This window comes from Dendrobium catenatum, unplaced genomic scaffold (assembly GCF_001605985.2).
Source record: "Dendrobium catenatum unplaced genomic scaffold, ASM160598v2 fragScaff_scaffold_490, whole genome shotgun sequence".
In the NCBI taxonomy this organism is placed as follows: domain Eukaryota; kingdom Viridiplantae; phylum Streptophyta; class Magnoliopsida; order Asparagales; family Orchidaceae; genus Dendrobium; species Dendrobium catenatum.
The window spans coordinates 531,540-546,320 of NW_021318952.1; the positions used below are offsets into that span (position 1 = coordinate 531,540).

Here is a 14,781-nt window from a genome sequence, read left to right on the forward strand (position 1 = left end):
GTTGTAGAGGGTCCTCCACCCACTTGGGTTCGGGTGCTTTGCACTTGGATTTTTTTTTTACAATCGGACAACGTTGTAATGCTTTTGTAGTTTGCTTGAAAAAAAAATAGAGAGCGGAGCATTGCAGACCTCCAAATCTCAGTGTTGTTTGGGAGCGCCGCGATGCTTCAAACCTTAGCACTATGGCACTATCAAGCAAATAGGGGATAGAGTGTTGAGTGATGTGGCACTCCAAACTTGGCTCTACGATGTTGTTAGATAGCCTAACCGTTTTCTTTCTTGTTTTTCATTAAGGGTTGCACCCTTCGTGGTTTCGATATGTTTCTCTTTGTATGTTCTAGTGTGAGAACAGTGCAAAAGTGAAGAGAAGCAAGGAGAGAGAGAGAAGAGAAGAGAGATATGTACTATTTTACCAAAATTTTTATAGTGAATTTTTTGATGTGGTGTGGCTTCGTGGTTTTTTTCCGGCTTTGAATTTTTTCACGTTAAATCCTAGTGTTATTTCTTTCTGCTTCATTATCTCTTTCTTGTTTGTGTTCATTATTTTACTTCTCCAACACTAATGCTATTTGACTCTTCTAGTTTCCATCACAAAATCTTATTATACAATTATGTTTACTATATTATATAAATAGCTTCCCTAATCATAAGGGAGGGCATCATATTTGTCATCAACGACATGTAGTGGAACCATTTCAACTGATCCAAGTCTCATAGTCTTCACCTTTCTAGGGTTTCCACATCCTTTCCCAAGGTTGCTACATAAGAACTATGACATTCTTCTCTTATTTATATATGTGTTGAATCTTCATATGATGCTAAGAGGTAGTCTCTCTAACTTTATCAATATGAACTTTCTCCAGCATTATATATATCCTTTTAAGACAATACCAAAGAAAAAAATCTGCATTATTTTTTTGGGAAAGGATTCAAAATAGTCCATTTACCTATATATAATCAATTTAGTCATAGAGTCATCTTTCTAATTTAGGAATAATAATTACGTCCTCCGACCGGACGTAGAGGAACGTCGGTCGAGGTCAAATCGTGCCAAAAAATGAGAAATACCGAGCAATACCAAACAATAACGAGGAATACCATCACGTAAAGATCCAATACCGAGTTATACCGAGCTATACCGATCAATACCGAGTTTTTTCTAGGAAAAACTCGGTACAACTCGATATTACTTGGTATCACTCGATATAACTCGGTATTGGTCTTCACAGAGCGATATTCCTCATTATTATCAAATAATAACTAGCAATACCGAGCAAATACCAAATTTTTTGGCGGGATTTTGCCTCCGACCGGACGTTTATCTACGTCCTTACACCGGACCTAATAAAAGTTCAGGCCCTCAATAATATCAAAATGATCTCAAATGAACCTAAGTAGAAATTGATAGAATTTAGTATACTAAATTAATTCCAATTTAACCTTATATAAAGTCAAATTTTATTAATCTCTAAAGGACTATTTTAATTCAAATTTGTGTAATCTAAAAGTCAAATGAGAAATATTTTACCCCAGAGTCCAGAGCTAACCCCTTGCGAATAATGAAGGGTCTCTTTTAATTTTTAGCCTTATTTTTTCTTTCGATCCCCGATATTCTTGTTGTTTTGTTCCCTCTTATATTTACTCAACCAAAAAAAAAATCTACCTGTAGGGTTTCTGAACAACCGATGTTAATATCTTCGATTGGGGACGATCATTCCTTAAACCCTTTCTGCCTCTTCTGAGAAAATCTCAACTTTCACTAGGAACATTCTTCTTCGCTGAAATGCATGGTATCAATTGAGTTGTTGAAGATATCGCATTCATTTTTTCGTTTGTTCGACACACTATTCTCCGCCGGCCTTCTCGATCCTTGATGCCTTTGTTATCCTCCTATTTTTTTCCGCAGGCGCGCAGCCTGAGAAAGAGGAGAGGGTTTCCATGGAGCTGACGGACGAGGTGTTGAAAAGCATGGAAGTTGGTATGGCGTTCAGGGATTATGTAAGCCCCCTTTTATTGATCCATTTTGTATGTATTTTTATTGTTCATTTTTGTTCTGTGCATTTCTTCATTTTGTGTTGTTACTTTTCTGAAGTTTTCCCTTCACATGATTTTAGTTATTTCTTAATTTCCCAAGTTGGTTTGAATTGCCACAGTATGCTATATCTTTCATTTGTTCGTAATAATTATATGAAACGGGAAAATAATATTTAAGGATTCATGGTTTGGTCTGAACTGGACTATTGATATGGAAGGGGATTCTTACATGCTACGAAGCACATCTTTTATGTTGGAACTAGTTTGCATCGCTGGTATGCAGTACTCTTATATCATTTAGGATATATTTTTGTATCTCTTTTTGAAAAATTTGGGTGTTATACATACTCTTGCTCGCCCACTTACACAACCACTTTCATTTGCTTTCTCATCCATTGTTACATCTTCCGTTACTTCTTATTTTTTGCTTATAAATCTCAATCATTCTTCCACTTTTTATTTATCTCAAGCAATATCAATGCCTCTCCATCTTTATATGATGCAAAACCTCCTCCACCATTGGGACCTTCATCAAACTCAATGGCATGAAGTACCCCTTTTGGCCAGCTGAAGGACTTTCACTTCCTACTTGTATCTCATGACAAACTCTGCCTCTCGTCTGACTCGTGATTATATCATCAAGTTCTCCAAATGATAAGTATATATATTTTTCTATTCTTGCTTGGCCGTTGAATAGTTTAGAGCCATCTATTTCCTCAACAATCTTTTTAATGAGATGGCCAAGGCTATGTATGATTTTTCTACTCTACTTCTAGAAAAGCAACATCTCAATGGAGCATACATTGTACTCTAACTTATTTTGTCTCCAACTGTGCAGGATGAATGATTCTAAATGCCATTTGTGTACGTGCCAGACATGGCTCCGACACACCACAACACATGTCCGACACTTTTATAATTGTTTTGAATTCATTTCTAGCTGAAATAAGGTTTTGATATGAGTTGTACATGGGCTGTATGCATGCAAGGACACATCATGATGTGCTTGGGATGTATAAATAATTGTGTTACATGTCTTAATGAAGTAGTATCGTGCATAAGCCTCCAATCTCTCTTGCATTTATGCACCTCTCGTGTCTATCTTGCATGCATGGGTGCATGCCCTAGCTATCTCTCCACCTCTTCTTCCATGAACAAGACATAGTGTTAAAGTTTATCATCTCTCCTTGCCTTTTTCCATGAGCATCTGAGCATATCATCTCTCTTTCATGAGTGGGCACCATTGACATGAATCGGAGGCTACATGTAAAGCCTCTAATCCTTATTTCTTCGATCATCACCTAAGCCTCTCCCCTTTAACGAGCCATGAAAGGAATCACAGATATCTCAGGCTTCATGTATGTCCCATGTCTCTCCTAGTCAATGTCTTCTTCTTGGTTTAGTTGATATCTTTTGTGTTCATGCCTTAGCCTCTTTTTTGTCATTTAGCTCTGAGGAAAGTTCGATTGACACAATATAACTTTTTGGGCAACTCATTTCAACACATTTTCAAATCTAATTAAAAATTTAAAGAATGGCTATGGCTCTTGATCTTTATTGTTTGTGTTCTAATAAGTTCGGATGCCTTAATTTGACATACTCATGCTTACCAAATAAAATGGGTAAAACTTGTATATTTTTAAATTACTTATTATTTCATGAGCATGTTTAAAATTTGTTTTTAAAAATTTCCTTGGCCTTTTAGTAGAAATTACTAGTAATTATATATTTTATATTAATAATTTATAATATATAACGTGTCCATGATGTTTAGCATCCTTGATGTTGGTCATAGGCCTTTGGCTTGGTCTATGATAAAAAAATAATAGTTAATGGTCAAAACGTTATGTCTGTCTTGTTATTTTCCAAGTCTGTGTTGTTTGTAAAGACACTTTATGTTGTGTGGTTATGTGTTGTCTTATTGCACCGTTTGGCTTTTCTTTGTATTGTAAGTTACGAAGGTGTAAAAGTATCAAGAGACCTTCACATACATCTAAGTTCATCATCATATCAAATTGTGCTAGAAGAAGATGTTGGATATCTCATATAGGCTCAAGATAGAGAGTGTGGTCAAACAATGCTTCATATCATGTGGAGATCCAAACGGAGACTTAGTGAATTTAATTCTAGCATGTAGGGACCACCAAAGAGGATACCTTATAAGCTTCAACTAACAAAATGCAACATCTACCCACCTTTCAAGCAAGGTGCCAGCTATCTTTCTCCTCCACAGAAATTTCAACCACCTACAAAGATGAAACCACTCTTAAGTGTTAGGGTATTTGAAAATTTCAATTATAAACATGGAGTAATGTTATTTAAATATGTATTTTTACTGAAATGTTGAATTGTTGATGATTTGAATAATAATTGTAAAAAGTGCTTTATATATTTTTTGCTCCATGGCATGATTTCTGATTTTTGCATTTCTTGGTGGGAGTTAATTTAGGTTTGTTGCTGTTTTTAATGTGTTGTTTTGTCTTAATGTACTACCTCTCCATGACTCCCTCCCCTCCCATCTTCCTCAACTACAAGCATCTACATCAAATATTGGAAGATAAACCCACATAATGCAATTTGACCAAATTAGGTTTTCATATACCTAATTTAGGTGTTGCTCCCGCACTTGGAAACTTGCCATCAACTCTAGAATATTGTTATACTCATCACTAAAACCTTTCAAAGTGCTTCCTTGTTAGGAGATCCCCTCATGAGCCAATGTTAATTTTCTTAAACCTAGATAATGCTCATGGGTTTACTTGGAAACACCTCACTTGGCTCACCTCCATCTCTCCACCATCACTTCCTCACTATACTTTCACTCGTTGGTTTTCTAATATATCAAAGAAGCTTAATACAACAAGAATAACCCTTCGGCATCATCCTAATCAAGGCACTATTAGCCCTACTTTTTATAGTTATATTGCGTATGTGTCATGTTGTGTTCGTGTCTAGACTTCATAGCTATTTAACAAAAGGATTTGTCCATCTAGGAATCTTATACTACCATTCGGGATATGTTGGATGAGTTACTTCAATATAGACCACGAATTCTAAAGCTAGCAACATGAGAATAAAGAAATTCTAATTGCTAAATTTATCTTCGACTTTCACCCATCCCTCCTACATTTGCAATCACTAATCTCGCCGTCTCTTTCTATCATGTTCTTTAAGTCACTAAGCTATCATCTCCCTTTCCTTTTTTATTTATTTATTGGATTATCCTTACTACCAAGCATTGTTGTAGTTGTGGCAGTCATGGTTGTGAGACGTAGTAATAGTGGATGTGGCCTTAGAGGGAAGAAGTCCTTTTTTCCATGGTCTCATTGTGGTCACATCGATTTTTCTGTGGAACGCGTGGAGCTAAATTTGGTTTTCCTCTTACTACCCAATGTGAGTGCATCCAAACAATTGTTTTTGCTAATGTTTCTCCTCTTAATAGCTCATTAGCTCCTCTTGGTTCTGTCATGCTATATGAGGAGGAATATGATTGCTTTCTTCAAAACTCTCAGACCTCTACATTTGCTTCTTTTGTTTTTACAATATGCTATGTCTATTTCCACGAACATGTCCTAGATTTTAAATTCAAATGCCTCTTATGATATTATAGATTTTTGCCAACTTTTCTCCTATCTCCATATAACCTCTCTATTGAGATTATGGCTGATGGGTCCTCCTCCCTCACTTCAGGAAAGGCAGTTTGACTCCTAAAACTTAGGAAGGCATTTTGACTTTTAAAACTTTGTTGATCTTCTAGATTTTAACTATTCCACAAATTTTTATCAATTTATTATTAACTCATTAACTTACTAAACCTCGTAATTGTTTTGTAATATTCTATCCCTTCTATTATGACTTGTAGGATTTTTGCTTGAAAAATACTATTGGTGGAGATGTTGAGGATGGTTGAGCCTATTAGTTGATGATAACGGGGTATACTATTTGATGGCTTATGTTCTTTTCATTCTTTCCTCTGGTGTTACCCTTTGCATTGGTATTGTGGATTGGGTCACCTCCTTCCAATATACTTTGTTGTCTCTAGGTCTTCATATGTACTCAAACTTTATGTTTATACATGTGAGCTACTTAAACACCATAGCGTGTCATTCCATCCTCTACCACTAGTCATAATCTTTTCCCTTTTGGGTTAATTTACTCAAACATTTGGGGTTGTAGCCCAATCTTGACTCATATGGGCATTAATTATTTTGTCAATTTCATTAATGATTTTTAACAAGTTAAATGGGTTTACTTAAATGTCGCTTTAAGGCCTATCACATATTTCAAACTGTTTATCAAGAAATAAAATTTTAATTTTTCTTCTTACTAAAAACATTATGCATTGATAGTATTTTAGAATTCATGGAATCTTAGTTTTGCATCTTCTGCTGTACTAATAGTATTATTCATTATACTTGCACTTGTACCTTTCAACATAGGTGTATTGTTGAATGTAAAAATTGCCAAATTCCTGATATTGCCACAGTATTTATGTTTTACATGAATGTTCCTCGTTAGTTATGGAGAGATGCTCTTTTATTTTTTTTATAGAATATGCTTGTTGAAGATTGAGTTATGATTGCTTCAATCTATCATAGTTATGATTTTTTTATTATTTACATTCCCCTTACTATTTTGTAGCTCTTCGTCATGGTCGGTTGTCAAGCATTAGATGACGACCACTAAATCTTAGCATCGCTTTCATTAGCCTCCAATCCATTACACCATCCAACTCCCTCAAGAACCCAATGCCATATTTATTATGTATGTCTTTATACCGTGATGATTGCGCCAGCATATACATTGCAAGCAATCTTATCTCATGAATGAATTAAACATATTGAATTAGATTGTCATTTCACAAGGGATGTTGTGCTTTCTTTGAAACAAACTACAGCTAATAACTATATATGCTCCAACTTGAGTGGGAGTAATGGCGTCAGTTAATTTATTAGGAAGGGTTTCTAACATTGGAAGTTGTTCTTATTATGAAGATAAGTTTTGATAAAAAGATTTGTTTTTATATCCTCATATCACAGAGTTATGTTTCCTTCTATTATTTGATTATTATATGTCCAACATATGCGGGCAATAGTACACCAAAAATTCCTTCCTATCAACATAAATAGTAACACATTACGAATTTTTTCCGCTATAGGGATTTTTCTGTGCATTGTATTCCCCTTTTCTTACTTATTTCATATTGCTTTTCTATTGTCCTTTTGTGTTGCTAAAAAAAAGCAAAGATCCTTTATGCTATAGTGTAGCCTCTCTTTCAAGCAATTCTGGTGTTTTGTGTAGCACGGAGCTAAGTAATTTTCAAGTTATTTCCTGACTTCTTTATTGCATTTACCACGGTGAAAGCTTCAGTTTTTAATTTTCTACTGATAGTTTGTAATCAGTTTATTAAAGTAATTTAGCATGCAAATATCCCCTTCTATTACAGGTATTATATGTGTATCTTACATTCTAATTTACCTGGATTTCAGAATGGTAGAATCACTTCAATGGATTTCCATAAAGCTACGAGTTATCTTGTGACGGCTAGTGCTGATGAATCAATTCGTCTTTATGATATACAGAATGCATTGTATGTTTCCTCTTCTTTTGCAGTTTTGCATATGATTTTAAGGCATTAACAACTGTGACAAGCTAACCATTCCCCTCGGAGACTTGGTATAGTTGCTTTTATCCGTTTTAGCCTTTAGTGTTCAGGTTTTCCTAAACAGCATTTTTTTTGTGTTTTTTCAACATTCTTAGTTTTTAAGCAAATCATTTTGAGACAGCTAGTATGGTTATTTTATTTCTTCTGGTGTAAATTATGTTTTTTAGATGAAAGTCCATCCATGTATTGCATGCTGATTTATTCACATAATATACTTAGCAAAGCATAACCTAGCCTTATAACATCTGTTACTTATTTTTAATTTGATTTACTAGGGATAATTTCACATGTCCAAGACAAACAAACTTTGTAAACTCAAAGCGAATTTGAGATTTGAGAATTTTATGATTGTGATTGATTACATCTATATAGTTGGTTCTACAAGGTTCTGGAGTACATATTTTTAACTAATTAGGCATTCTTTTTTGTAACATTCAAATTTGGGAAGGTATGACTGCATTTTCCAGTCTTGCCTGATCAAATAATGTATGTCATTAGTTCATCTCTTCTGGCGCATTTCTCAACTCAATGTTAAGCTGAAATTCTTATTTTTAATTGAGCTGATCTATATAGCTGTGCAGTAAGGTTCAGGTATGTCTGGTTTCAGCTACCGTTATATTTTGTTCGATACATTTAAATTGAGGAAGTGTTCATTGCATTTTCCAGTTTTCCATTATCAAATATCTCATATTATTTCTTTATCTCTCCTAGTGCATTGTTTGGTTATGGAGTTACCAAATTTGTAGCAATTAACATAGATTTCAGAACCCTGTAGTGGAACTATATATATGGTAGGATTATTGATTGATAGATAGTTTGTTGCTGCCTCTTTTCAGCTCTCCTTTTGCTTATCTTTTGCTATAAACGGTAAATGTTGATGAACAAGCTGAAATGTCATCTTTAAGCAGCCTGATGTTGTCATGAGCTCCACATAGCCATATGTAGATGCTAAGATTTTTCTGCTATTCAAGACATGAGCTGAATTTAGAAATCATCTTGTTTGCTAATGAGTTTCATCTTAATGATTACTGAAAGGATAAATCAAATCTCAATAGTTTAACTAGATTACAATTCAATTGAGTGTGTTTTTTTTTTTTTTAAATAAAATAAATAAGCATTCTGATAGAGATATTGCCCATAACCATATAGCATTACTCCAAGCCATGTTTGCTAAATTTTCCATTGATTTTTGGGCGTTGTTATCTTGACTTGAAGGTAATGTTGATTGCAGCAGAAATTGTATCTATAGTTTAGAAAACAGACAAACAAGCTGCATGGATTATTGTGTAATTTGAGTACCAATGCACATGTTTTCTTTCTTATAGCATTTTTGCACTGGTCTTATGAACAAAGTTTCTCCTATAACATTCATTCACAGTTTTTAGTTCGGTGAATTTGGGATTCTTCCAAGTACTATCAAAGGTGATTGTTTGGTACGAGATTTTAGTAATTTTGAGTTTTCACATATTTTTTCTTCCATTTTGTCAATTAAGTCCTGTATTTAGAAATAACACTTTCCAATCATTTTTAGCTACACAAATTGTTCTCTCTCATTTTATTAGTATTTCTGATTGGGCAATGTCATGAATAAGATGGGCTATTGGTGAAGGTTAGTATAGTTTCCAAGAATAGATGTGATTCCGCTAAAATAAATTAGTTGCTATGTAAGTGACATTGCATTTGTGAGAGCAACAAATGGTCACCCAATCCTTAATTAAGTGTTTCACTTTATATGCAACAGTAACCCTTTGTCAAGGCAGGTCATCTAAGCGTTCAGGCTCTCTTTCCTATCATTTACTAGGTGTGGTGCTAATCATGGCTGACTCACTATGTAGAGGACTATAACTTGCTCCAGGTGTACCTGCAATGCTTGTAGTTGGCCCTAGATATAGTAGGCCAAGCCAAAACAGCTATTCTTGAAATTTCCTTTTAATCAGTTAGACTCTTTGCTTATTTCCAACATATTAGGCAGGTCATTGAAACGTTCGAGCTCTCTTTCATTTCATTTAGTCGGTGTGGCACTAATTATGGTAGTTAGACTCTTCTGCTTTTATTCAACATATAAGGCAGGTCATTGAAGCGTTTGTTGACTTAAAAAAAAAAAAAAGAGGGGCAAACTAATAACAAATATAAGACTGAAAGAGGCATCTCTTCACGCCATCTTTTATGGATTTATGGTTACCTCTGTTTCAAAAATCAAAGCCATGATCCCCTCCGCATATTCTTTCACTTTTCATAACCTTTTGATGTCAGTTTTGATTTGAATTGTTGTCTAATAATTATGGTTTTCTTGTTTATCGCTCTTGATTTTGTTATTTCTTTGACTGTTTTGGTTGACGCCCTATTTCTCTTACAGGTGCTTGAAGACCATCAATAGCAAAAAATATGGAGTTGATTTGGTTTGCTTCACTTCTCATCCAACAACAGTTATATACTCATCCAAAAATGGTTGGGATGGTGGGTAAACTGGACGATTTTACTTATACGATATGCTTTGGTCACTTTCAACTAATATATTTATTTTTTTCAAAATTTCTTCAGAATCTCTTAGGCTCTTATCTCTCAATGATAATAAATATTTGCGGTACTTCAAAGGTCACCATGATAGGCATGCACATTTTCTCTTTGACCTTTATATATAGAATTTATCATTAAAAAATTATCTAATCACATGACTTGTACTTATATTTTCCCTAGGGTTGTTTCTCTTTCATTGTGTCCCTGTAAAGAGTCTTTTGTGTCAGGTTCTCTTGATAGAACCGTTTTGCTATGGGATCAACGAGCTGAGAAGTCTCAGGTACGAACTTCAAAGTACCTAATCAGAATATAGAATGGCTGAATGAGATAAAAACCTCACTTGTCTTCTTTAGGGCCTTCTACGCGTGCAAGGAAGACCTGCGGTTTCTTATGATGACCAAGGAATGGTTTTTGCTATTGCGTTTGGAGGATTGATAAGGATGTTTGATGCTCGAAAATTTGAAAAGGTTTGTAATGATTGCTATCTAGATAATGACATCATTTGATATGTTTTATGATTATTAATTTTTTATCGCATTTTTTTTTGTCATTGCGAAGGGCCCATTTGATACATATTCTGTTGGAGCAGATAAATCTGAAGCCAATGTACTAAAATTTAGTAGTGATGGAAGGCTCATGCTTTTAACTACTATGGATGGGCATATTCACATCCTTGACTCCTTCCGCGGTAATCTTGTAAGTGATAGCTTATTACATCTATATTATTGAAACATTACACTATTTTTAAGCTTGTTGAAGAATAAAAGATAATGATATCCCCACATATAATAAAATAAGCATGTTATAAAAAAATTGTAATTTATAATGTGAATGAATCATAAAGAAATTCTATGGCTGATGATAGGCAAGTCCAACTTAGTGAACTTCTCTCTCATAATAGATTTCTTTTGGGCTATTATTGATGCATGTGATTGGTTAAAATGCCGCCTAATGTGACCTCCCTATCACAATTTTTCTTGACACTCTGAAGTTATTTTCTGAAATTTAAACAACAAACTTAAAACTCACAACATTACAATCTAAAAATCAAATCAAACAAAACCACAAAAATGTCATATTTTGAGAAGCTCCATAGCAAAGTGGTCCAATTGCTTCCAACTAGAAATCATTCACTAAACAATTTCAATTCTGTCTATAAAAGATTCAAAATCAACTTGAGTAGACATTACAACTACAACATCAAGCATGGACTGACTCAAGGGACTTTCCTACGATTACCTCATATGTATATTTCAGAGGGTTCATCTTGAGGCCATAATAATATAAGCTCTTGAAAATGATTTGAAGATCAAAGAGTGGTATTCGTTGGACTTGCTTTCATCCACAAGATCATGGGCATGACATTCAACCTTTTTTATGGATAAATTTGTTAAAAATATGGCTCACTTCCTACTGAAATGTGACACCAACATTCTTGAGACCAAAATGCTTCATCTTAAAGCAATATATGCTAATTAGACTTGAAAACACCATGGATTGTTCATTTTGTGGCCATTCTAATTTAATTATACACAGATGAATCATCCATAAAGGAGAGCGTTTAATACGATGCCATGTCGATCATCAACTTAAGAATTGTGAGAGAAAATTATTCGCTTGGAAAAGATTTATTTAGGTCACTAAAAATGAGAACAAAAATGAATTTCACCGCTCCTTTTTTAATTGAGATAATATTGCAAGGAAAATGCACCACAGAAGAGGGGTAGTGGGAGTTTGCTGAAATGGCTGTGTATGAGCACTTGTAACTTCTTTAGGAATTTGCCATTCCCTGAGATTATCTTTATTTATTATTATCAGCTGTCTACTTATAACGTAAAGTCAGTTTCAAGCCACGCAACTTTGGAGGCTTCTTTCAGTCCTGACGGAATGTACATTTTATCAGGTAAGAGAATTTTCACACATCGTCTTAGCAACAAAGTATGCGATTTTCTTTCCTTCTTCCCTTTTCATACAATGACCGTGATGTTTCTGAATTTAACCAATCTTACCAACAATTTGATGTGATATCTAACAGGCTCTGGTGATGGAAGTGTCTATGCTTGGAGTGTCAGAAGTGGCAAGGTATTATTCCTATTGTACTTAGATTCTCACTGATATTCTTTTCTTTTTAGGGCTGATAAATGCCAAAGTAGAACACTGATAGGAAACAGTTGAAGATCTCAAGAATTTTCTATCATTCTTTGGAAACCAACAAAAATTCTTCACAAGAATCTACACAAAATCAGGAAAACAGTAGATAATTTGTATTATTTGATGAAATAGAAACGGAAAATACCAAGATACAATTGATCCTCTATTCGAGAGGATGATCTATCTCTCTCAAATCTCTAGACGCCGCTAGGCCCAAAAACCTAAGGCATATCAAATTCAGCCAAATTCAGAATGCCCTAACTCTAGGAAAACAAACTATTTAATGCATACAAATCAAAAGTAAATCCCTAAACAGTCTCTACATTCAAATTTCCCTCCTAACTCCCAAAAAACTCCTTCCTAAACGGCTCACGCACGCCCGGGCGTGCGTTCGGCACGTACAGGAGGCGAACATTTCCGCCTTTGTTTGCTTAAGCCGGTCCCGTCGGACTGGTTGGACCAGTCTAACAGACACGCACATAACATTTCTGTCCCTTCAACCAACGGGCTACCCTAAACTTGCACTAATACTCTTTCATCTTATTCGTGTTTTATTTCTTTTATATTTTATTCTGTCCATAATTCAAGGCATTTTTTCAATTCTTTTCTTGAGGAATCAAATGTAAACTTGATGATTTTGAGATGGTCTTCTTTTCGTTTAGCTAAAGCTTTGCCATTGAATTGTTGTTCAGGTTGCCTGTTGGGCGAGTACTGACGTAGAACCACCGCTGATAAAATGGGCCCCAGGAAGCCTTATGTTCACAACTGGATCATCTGAACTGTCATTTTGGGTGCCTGACTTATCCAAGTTGGGTTCTTTCGTGGGCTCGAAGTAAAGGTTTAAACTTCAAGCCAGTGATCACTCAGCAGAGCACTCTAAGCTACCTCTCTCTTTCAAAGCATTTTGCCGAGAAATTCACTTTATATGCAATTTATTCATTCACAATCTGACTCATTGGTGTTAGTTGAGCCACAATTAGCCGGTCTTTGATGAGTGGGGCTCATCATATGACCCCACCAATCCAAAGTTAACCAATCAAAATTTGTCATGATGAAAAGTCCACGAGTTGGAGAAATTATTCTGTGCGGACGTCGGACGCAACTCTACGTCCGGATGCCGCGGTACCCAGCATCGGTACCAGTACCGAGTGCGAGCCGCGGTGCAGTAAAAGGGTGATGTGATGCATTTTTATTGGTCTTTGGACGTCATTCGGTCCGCACAAATTAATTTTTCCACTAGTTGATCAGCCTTATTTTTTTTTTTCTTTTCCTCATATTTTACGTTACAGTATAAATCATCCAAACCGGATTCAATGAGCAACTAACACATCAAGTGAATGATTCCTTTGTATTTTCCGATGATATGAATCTAATAAACGATTCCTTTTATCTTCTACAGCAAATATGTGCGATCTTCGTGATCAACTTGGAAGTGACTTGCAGCTACTGAAGCTATTTACACATCAGGAGTTAGAATTAATTAGCAGACAATCTGTTCTCTTCGTATATATTAGGCTTATCCAGTTTTCTATTTTTCCACAGCTGTATTATTGTATATAGTAGGGTTATTATGTGTATGGTAGTGGAGACAATCATTGCAAATTTGTAAATTATACACAAGGTAATTTATGTGGTGTTAAAAAGAGAGGACATGAGAAAAAACTCCCAAACAAGAATAGTGTGTTCTGGACAGCCTAGAGCTTCAAAATTATACTATGCATGATAGAAGTGCAGGGAAAAAGAAAAAAAAGAGGGAAACGTGGAAATCAGGCACAAGGGATATCTAAAGAATTGGCCATTATAAACAGCATAAAACCACAACATTAATGAGTGGGCAAATTATTTTGTGTGGACACCGAACGTTCGCTTAGAGATAACCAGAATGTGTCGCATCATTCCACCTTGGCACTACTATTGTGGTATATTCTGATTGGTCTTCAAATGATGAATTGTGTTTGGCATCTACACAATAATTTCTCCCAATTAGAGGGTTGTGAGCCTCAATTCCTAGAAAATTATTATTTGCAGACTGGGACGACATCCAAAGATCAATCAGAATGCTTAACATTAATTTTTTGTTCGATATAGCTCCATATTGGATGATGTAATACATTCTAATTGGTCTTTGAATTAGAGGTGTGAGTTGAGCCGGCGCGAACTTGACTCATTAATGAGCTCGCGAGCCAAGCTTATCGAGCTTCTTCAAACTCAGCTCAACTAGACTCAAAAGCTTATCAAGTTACTCGAGATATATATATCACATGCATTGGTGTTTCTCAAATGAGCTCGAGCTCATTAAAGATTAAACAAGCCAGGCTTGATAAGACAAATATTCGACTACAACCTACTCCGAATCATACGGTGTATGCACAAAATAATTTCTCCGGTTCTTAAGAGCTTCTAACTCATGTTAC

At 35.1% G+C, this 14,781-nt stretch overlaps 1 protein-coding gene across 4 annotated transcripts; it reads left to right on the forward strand.

Annotated features, from left to right (window-relative positions):
- The first annotated feature begins 1,600 nt into the window (after positions 1–1,600).
- On the forward strand, positions 1,601–14,059 carry LOC110114250 (protein ANTHESIS POMOTING FACTOR 1). Of its 4 annotated transcripts, none has more exons than XR_003700589.1 (12): positions 1,601–1,790; positions 1,907–1,998; positions 7,524–7,624; positions 10,056–10,156; positions 10,241–10,307; positions 10,397–10,496; positions 10,570–10,683; positions 10,775–10,912; positions 12,035–12,154; positions 12,252–12,298; positions 13,060–13,205; positions 13,767–14,059. XR_003700589.1 is itself a non-coding variant. In XM_020847067.2 (12 exons), the coding sequence occupies exons 1-11, from the start codon at positions 1,784–1,786 to the stop codon at positions 13,201–13,203; spliced, it is 996 nt and encodes a 331-aa protein (XP_020702726.1). In that variant the 5' UTR covers positions 1,606–1,783; the 3' UTR covers positions 13,204–13,205; positions 13,767–14,059. The 4 variants fall into 4 exon arrangements, 3 of the variants coding, with proteins under 3 accessions (XP_020702726.1, XP_020702725.1, XP_028550318.1); XM_020847067.2 differs by having other exon boundaries at positions 1,606–1,790; positions 12,035–12,119; XM_020847066.2 differs by having other exon boundaries at positions 1,607–1,790; positions 12,035–12,119; positions 13,060–13,243.
- The last annotated feature ends 722 nt before the right edge of the window (positions 14,060–14,781 follow it).